The sequence below is a fragment of the Gadus morhua genome, chromosome 8 (assembly GCF_902167405.1).
Source record: "Gadus morhua chromosome 8, gadMor3.0, whole genome shotgun sequence".
NCBI classification, from domain to species: domain Eukaryota; kingdom Metazoa; phylum Chordata; class Actinopteri; order Gadiformes; family Gadidae; genus Gadus; species Gadus morhua.
The window spans coordinates 19730315-19737814 of record NC_044055.1 but is presented as its reverse complement, the minus strand read 5'-3'; the positions used below and the strand labels follow the sequence as shown (position 1 = coordinate 19737814).

General features: G+C 50.7%; 1 protein-coding gene across 1 annotated transcript in view; it reads left to right on the top strand.

Moving 5' to 3' along the window:
* sema6ba (sema domain, transmembrane domain (TM), and cytoplasmic domain, (semaphorin) 6Ba) overlaps positions 1 to 7500 on the top strand; it is a 33754-nt gene that overhangs the window by 16838 nt on the left and 9416 nt on the right. The window contains exons 3-11 of the mRNA XM_030364690.1: positions 79 to 190; positions 1046 to 1106; positions 1301 to 1363; positions 3578 to 3676; positions 3796 to 3886; positions 4306 to 4425; positions 5443 to 5531; positions 5880 to 6097; positions 6827 to 6958. Coding sequence (XP_030220550.1) covers positions 79 to 190; positions 1046 to 1106; positions 1301 to 1363; positions 3578 to 3676; positions 3796 to 3886; positions 4306 to 4425; positions 5443 to 5531; positions 5880 to 6097; positions 6827 to 6958 — 985 coding nt within the window. The remainder of the gene's footprint in view (positions 1 to 78; positions 191 to 1045; positions 1107 to 1300; positions 1364 to 3577; positions 3677 to 3795; positions 3887 to 4305; positions 4426 to 5442; positions 5532 to 5879; positions 6098 to 6826; positions 6959 to 7500) is intronic.

The window sequence follows — 7500 nt, the reverse complement described above, 5'->3', positions numbered from 1 at the left end:
GGTCTGGTAGGAGTACGGGCGGGGTAGTGGGGTCCATGTAACGCTGTGTGTGTCCCCCTCTCCGCCGCGTGCGTCCAGTGGTGAGGAGGTACCCCGTGTTCGTGGGGAGAGCACACCCCTCCGCCCTCCGGCAGGAGATGCACATCCAGACCGTCCTCCAGGTCAACCGCACGCTCTACATAGGAGCCAGGTAACCCACGGCAACCCCTCGCAACACCGACCTGGCTCCAGTCACACACACACACGCACGCACACATGGTTGACAAGCAGCGGCACATGCTAAACGCCCACCTTTTTATTAAGCTGAAGCCTTCATCCTTCCCCGCCTATTAGGGATAAAGAACGAGGCGGTAAAAGCACCAGCACTCACGCACGAACATGATCCTCTATGAGCAGTGGACGTATATATGTATATGTGTATGTATATCTATATATATATATGTATATATATATATACATATATATATATATATATACATATATATATATATATATATATATATATATATATATATATATATATATATATATATATATATATATAAACATGGATCGTTATTATTACAGTTATATCTTAAGTATTATTATATATACTTATAATTATTATCCATATTGAACAAACTGACGTCGATGACTAGAAGGACAGATTTTTGTTTGCGTTCCTCGTCAAACAGGATGGAAATCACCTCAAAGCATTCAGGTACAAAACACTGCATAAATATTATAAAACCCCAACGGACAACCTTTTAATGACCAATATGTCTCTCAAATCTGTCAGAACCAACAGCCACAGGATGCGATAGAGCTGCCAAGAGATGCAGTTATGTGTTAGATATGTGTCAATAGAATGTACAGCAGTGTTTACTGTATGGAAGTGCATGTTATAATTTATGTGGTGTGTGTGTGTGTGTGTGTGTGTGTGTGTGTGTGTGTGTGTGTGTGTGTGTGTGTGTGTGTGTGTGTGTGTGTGTGTGTGTGTGTGTGTGTGTGTGTGTGCTTGCATGCATGTGTCGATACGTGTGTGTGTGCGTGTGTCTGTGTGTAGAGATGATCTGTACAGAGTAGAGCTGGACAACATGGTTGGCGATGAGATGTTCTACAGCAAGGTAATAAACAGTACACACACACACACACGTCACACACACACACACACTCGCACGGACACACACACACACACTCGCACGGACACACACACACACACACTCGCACGTACACAAACAAACACACACAGCCAGAATGTCACCTATTAAAGAAACAAGTCGATATCTCTGTGATACTTATTTTATTTTCTTTCTTACAGAAGCGCACATGGGAGTCCAACAAGAATGACATCCGGGTGTGCAGAATGAAGGGGAAGCACGAGGTCAGCATCTCACTCTCTGTTGTCTCTGATGGTCCCTTCTCCCCCCCCCCCCCCCCCCCCCCACACACACACACACACACACACACACACACACACACACACACACACACACACACACACACACACACACACACACACACACACACACACACACACACAAACAACTTTAGAACCTGAGCTATCCACCTAGCTACAAAGCATACGTCCACAGACAGGGCCCGACGGTTTATCTGCTGCCAAACCTGCAGCCATCTCCGGCCAGACATATTAACAGTCATTTGATCTGGTTAATAGAGAACATCTCTTAATCTCCAGGAGCTGGGGGGGAACCAGACACCCCAACGCCGCGCCCCAGACTGAAACCTAAAACCCTCCCCAGTCAGCGTGCACACGTGCACCATGCACCCGCGCCCCCCTCCTTTAGTTTGGGGGGGGTTCAGTGTTGGAGGATCATTGACGGGTTGGAGGGAAGATGTCGTACGCGATGTTACGTAGCACACTGAGCCGGGAGACGAGATCCCCGCTGTGTGGAGGGGGGAGATCCACGTCCTCGACATCCTCGACACAAAGTGGTCCTTCCTGCCTCGCATCGCCCGGGGGGGGGGGGGGGGGTCGGGGCCTTAGTCGGGGTTCTCCCTCGGCGGCTGGCCTCCGCCCGTGAACGCTGTGGATTTCTTTGCCGCACCTCATCTCCCTGATCCCTGGTTCACCAGCCGCACCACATGTGATGGGAGTCGGAGGTGGAGGTGGCAGTGGAGGTGTTGCGAAGGGGGGATGTTTGATTCGGTTTCACACCGCAAGACACATATGTTGCCACAGTGGCTTGTCAATGGTCGCCCAAGGAGTTTGATATTGTACATTTTGATGAAAAACACGGTTCTGTGTCACTTCGAATCCACGCGGCTGTACGGGACATGAGGGGCGGCAGAGGCGCTGAGATTCTTTAATGAAAAAGGAACAAATGGACACAAAACAACCCAAGATGGGGAACAGGATGGGGGAGTGAGCAGGCAGTGGTAGCGTGGGGGGGGGGGGGGGGGGGAGGCGGAGGAGAATACCTTTCAGCTTTTATTGCACAGATGAGGGTCTGCACTGTAGCAGGACGAATCCAACCTCAGCTGGACCTGAGAGAGTTAGAGAGAGGGAGAGGGGGAGAGGGAGAGAGAGAGAGAGAGAGAGAGAGAGAGAGAGAGAGAGAGAGAGAGAGAGAGAGAGAGAGAGAGAGAGAGAGAGAGAGAGAGAGAGAGAGAGAGAGAAATCGAGGGGGAGAGCGACCGCCTCAGGAAGGGGGGAGGGGGTATAATTGAAAATCAGTGGAGGAAGTTGGAAGGGGGGGGGGGGGGGGGTGGGATGTGTGTGGGCGGTGACAGGGCAGGGGTGTTCTTGTAGCGATGGATGGCCATGGGCGGCTCAGAACAATGCAGAGGTGGCGTGTCGGAGGATGAGCAGAACTATTGTCACTTCAAAGGACGGGGGATGAAAGCAGGGGAGCGATGACGGGGAGGTGAGGAGGTGGAGAAGGCTTCATCAGCGACGGTGAGCGCCAGAGTGACGGAGATGCGGAGGTGGAGATAAGAGGAAGAGCAGCAGGAACATGAAAGGAGCAGATGAGGGGGAGAGTGCGCGAGAGCGGGAGAAAGAGTAACATTATGGGAGCATTAGAGGGGAGATTAAATCACATTGGGTTGGTTAGGTAAAAGAAAGAAGAAAAAACAGGGGGGAAGCCGCCTCACTTTCTTCTATAAAAAGAGCAACCGAAGGCCATTCGCGAGACATCCCATAACTAAATCCTACCCAGGAGCCTTTGAGGAAATGTCAAGGCACTTAAATCAATGCTAAATTCCAGGTTGCCAGGTATTAGGTTACTCTGGTGCCCCGAGTCTCAGTGACATTAAAGTTGCCATTTGTGTCTAAGTATATATGCAGTGCATTGTGATAGAACAACTCAGACAGCACCTTCTCCTCCTCTGAACACTGCTCACGTCCACGCACCTCCAAGGATGAGATGTTCCTGTCATGGAGGGCTGTTTCGGCGTGCATTCAAGGCAATAATTTATGCATTATGACTGGTAGCTTTGAGCTTAGCTCCGGTTCAAAAGCTTCGCTCCAGTCAGGTTTTTTTGATGTGGCTCTCTCTTACGTCTCATGCACCCCACCCTGGCCCTTTAATCCCTCCCCCCCTGCCCCCTCTTCTCTACGTGTGTGTTCCTACAGGGTGAGTGCCGCAATTACATCAAGGTGCTGCTGAGCCACCATGACGGCCTGTTTGTGTGCGGAACCAACGCTTTTAATCCACTGTGCGCCAACTACACCGTAAGCACCTGGCTGATCGCTGCTTCCATCATTCACTCCGCCGTTTGCTTCCCAATAGTTTGCCCATTATCTGTCTGACCATCCCCCCCCCCCTCCCACACTCTCTGTCTACGATGCAGAGAGACAGCCTGGAGATGGCGGGAGAGTCTGTGAGCGGGATGGCGCGATGCCCCTACGACCCCAGACACGCCAACGTGGCTGTGTTCGCCGGTAGGTGCACTCTGGGTATTTGTGTAGCCCGACGCAATAAAGCCCAGACACTATCGTCCACCCGTGGAAATGCGAGACGCCGGCGGTGGCCTCTGTGTTTACCTCTTCCGGTGATTTATCTCCCAGACCTTTCCTTTTTGCAGAGTTTGTTTGGTTTTAATCTCGCCGACCTTGCGCTATCGCTCCGTCAGTATCCCTCGCTGTCTCCTGAATAATCACTCTCTCTCCCTTTCTCTCTATCGAACTCTCTGTGTCCTACTCTCTCGCTCTCCTGCTCTCTTTCCAATCCTTTCTTTATCTCCCTTCCTACTACTCTCCTTCTCCCTCTCTTCTCCCTTTCTTTCTCTTTATGTCTCACCCCCTCTTTCTCCACCCTCCCTCTCTCCCTCTCTCTCTCTCCTTCTCGTGTCCTTCCTCAGAAGGGAGTCTTTTCACCGGCACCGTGACAGACTTCCTGGCCATCGACGCTGTGATCTACCGCAGCCTGGGGGACAGCCCCGCCCTCCGCACGGTCAAGCACGACTCCAAATGGTTCAGAGGCATGTCCGTCCAACCAGACAAGCGTCATGATTGGCTGATTCAAAGACATTTCCTTGGTTCCTTACTTTTGCAGATTTCATTGGCTATTAGAACTAAACTATGAAAGTGTAACTTAGCAGTGAGTTCAGCTGCATGTCATAAAGGGGGTCAGGGGGTAAGGTTAGACACGGGTAGGACGGCAGTCTTTCGGGATTGGATCCAGTACCATATGGATTGTAGCATTACCCAATGTCCCTACACTATCCTGCCCGAGAATTCTAACTAGAATACAAGCTACATGCATGACTACATCTATACCTGGTGTGCTAATTAATACGGGACTAGCCACTACATGGTTAGCAGCATGCTAATTGACTTAGCGGTGAAATGGAGCATTGGCAGCAGTCCCCTGGCGTAGCAGTGCCGTAGCAGGAGTGCTACAAACCCTCAGATAGACTGAAGGATGGAGAGCCTGGTGCGGTTTGACAAATTCACGCTATTAACAAGTGGGTGTCGCTCACTCCATCGCGTCCCCGTCCCCCACGTCCCCGTCCCCCCGTCGCCCCCCCCCCCATCCCCCCGTCCCCCTCTGGAATCACAAGACCTGGCAGGTCAGTGCGGGAGCGGGCAGGATGGGTCACATGATAAATAACGAGTCTCTGGGTCTGTGATGATAAATGAAGGAGGACATGAATAATTAATGGCGGGCCCGGGTGGACGCCAACCGTCCACGTCGATGTGATTGTCTCAGAGCACCACGGCCGCGGTTATGGATTGTTGTTAAAGGCTTCAGGGCAGGTCTGTCTGCACGCGTGTGCGCCGCATGTTTGATTAAGCCTTGTGTGTGTGTGTGTGTGTGTGTGTGTGTGTGTGTGTGTGTGTGTGTGTGTGTGTGTGTGTATCTGTGTGTATGTTTGTGTGTGTGTGGTGGCGTGTTTGTGTTCATTTGGCCTATGTGTCTGCACTTCCATGTGGGCCCGTGGTATGAATATTGACATAATAATATAACGGTAAAATGTAATTCTATATAATTACAGAGCCGTTTTTCGTGAGTGCAGTAGAATGGGGCCCGCACATCTATTTCTTCTTCCGAGAAATGGCGATGGAATTTCACCACCTAGAGAAGGTACAACTCTCTCTCGCTCTCTCACGCTCGCTCTCTCTCTCTCTCTCTCTCTCTCTCTCACTCTCTCTCTCTCTCTCTCTCTCTCTCTCTCTCTCTCTCTCTCTCTCTCGCTCTCTCACGCTCGCTCTCTCTCTCTCTCTCTCTTATTCCCGCTCTCTCTCTCTCTCTCTTTTTCTCTTTCTCTCTCTCTCTCTCTCTCTCTCTCTCTCTCCCTCCCTCCCTCCCTCCCTCCCTCCCTCTCTCTTTCTCTCTCTTCTCTCCTTGTTCTCTTTCCCTCCTCTTCCCTCTGTCTCTCACACCACATTAATATTCCTCCCCCGTCCCCCCGTCCCCCGTCCCCCCCTCCAGGTCATGGTGTCCCGGGTGGCCCGCGTCTGTAAGACGGACCTGGGCGGCTCCCAGCGGGTGCTGGAGAAGCAGTGGACGTCCTACCTGAAGGCGCGGCTCAACTGCTCGGTGCCGGGGGACTCCCACTTCTACTTCAACCTGCTGCACGCCACCAGCGGGGTGCTGCACCTGCAGGGCCGCGCCGTCGTCCTGGGGCTCTTCTCCACGCCGCCCAACAGGTTTGCACCGGGCAGGGGCTGGGAGGCACACATGATGGGGGGACATGCACGACACACACACACACGAACACACACACACACACACACACACAAACATACGCATGGTATCACAACACATGCTCCAAATCCAGGCACACACACACACACACACACACACAGGCATGATACACACGCATGCTCCCAACACACACGCACAAACACACACACACACACACACACACACACACACACAGGCATGGTACAAACACATGCTCCGAACACACACGCACGAACACACACACACACAAACACACACACAAAGGCATGATTCACACACATGCTCCAAACACACTTGCACACAGACATACACACACACACACACACACACACACACACACACACACAAACACACAAACACACACACACCCATACAAACACACATACACATGCACACACACACACACACACACACACACACACACACACACACACACACACACACACACACATACACACAGGCATGGACACGTACATGTTCCAAAGACACGCGCACACAAACTCATACACAGACACATACACAGACACACATTTGCTCTGAACATACACACACTCGCTGCGGAAGCACCCACCCAACACTCACCCGTTGAGAATGAAAAGAGTCGACTCTGATCCAAACCACGTCCATGATCATAATGCCCAGTGATAGGAGGCAGCTCTACAGGGTGGTCACCTGTGTGTGTCCCTCCCCAGTATCCCCGGCTCGGCCGTGTGTGTGTTCGACATGCAGCAGCTGGCCCACGTGTTCGAGGGGAGATTCAAGGAGCAGAAATCCCCAGAATCCATCTGGACCCCTGTGCCCGACGAACTGGTGCCCAGACCACGGTAATCCCAACATATTCCTATGGTTTACTACCTGTACGGTACACTACCAGTAAGGTTTGTTACCAGTATACTGGCAGAATGGTACAGTAGAGTATTCTAATTGAATTAAATACAATTAAGTAAGAACGTCCATTGTTTTGAACAATGCCTAATAAATTATATTTTCCCATGCCCACTGGTTGGGGACCATTAGCACTAGTATATTAAGGTATATATTGTCATTGTAATATTTTAGCGGTATAATTAATGACCTGTATAGTTTTGTATAATGTGCTTCCACTATACTATATTACCAGTAAGGTATTTTCCAGCATTCTATATGTATGTATTATGACTTACTTTACTTACTTTTTAATATCCATCTAGAATACCTAATATAAAATAATATCCCAACTTTCTTTCTCTCTCTCTCTCTCTCTCTCTCTCTCTCTCTCTCTCTCTCTCTCTCTCTCTCTCTCTCTCTCTCTCTCTCTCTCTCTCTCTCTCTCTCTCTCTCTCTCTCTCTCTCTCTCTCTCTCTCTCTCTCTCCCCCTCCCCCTCCC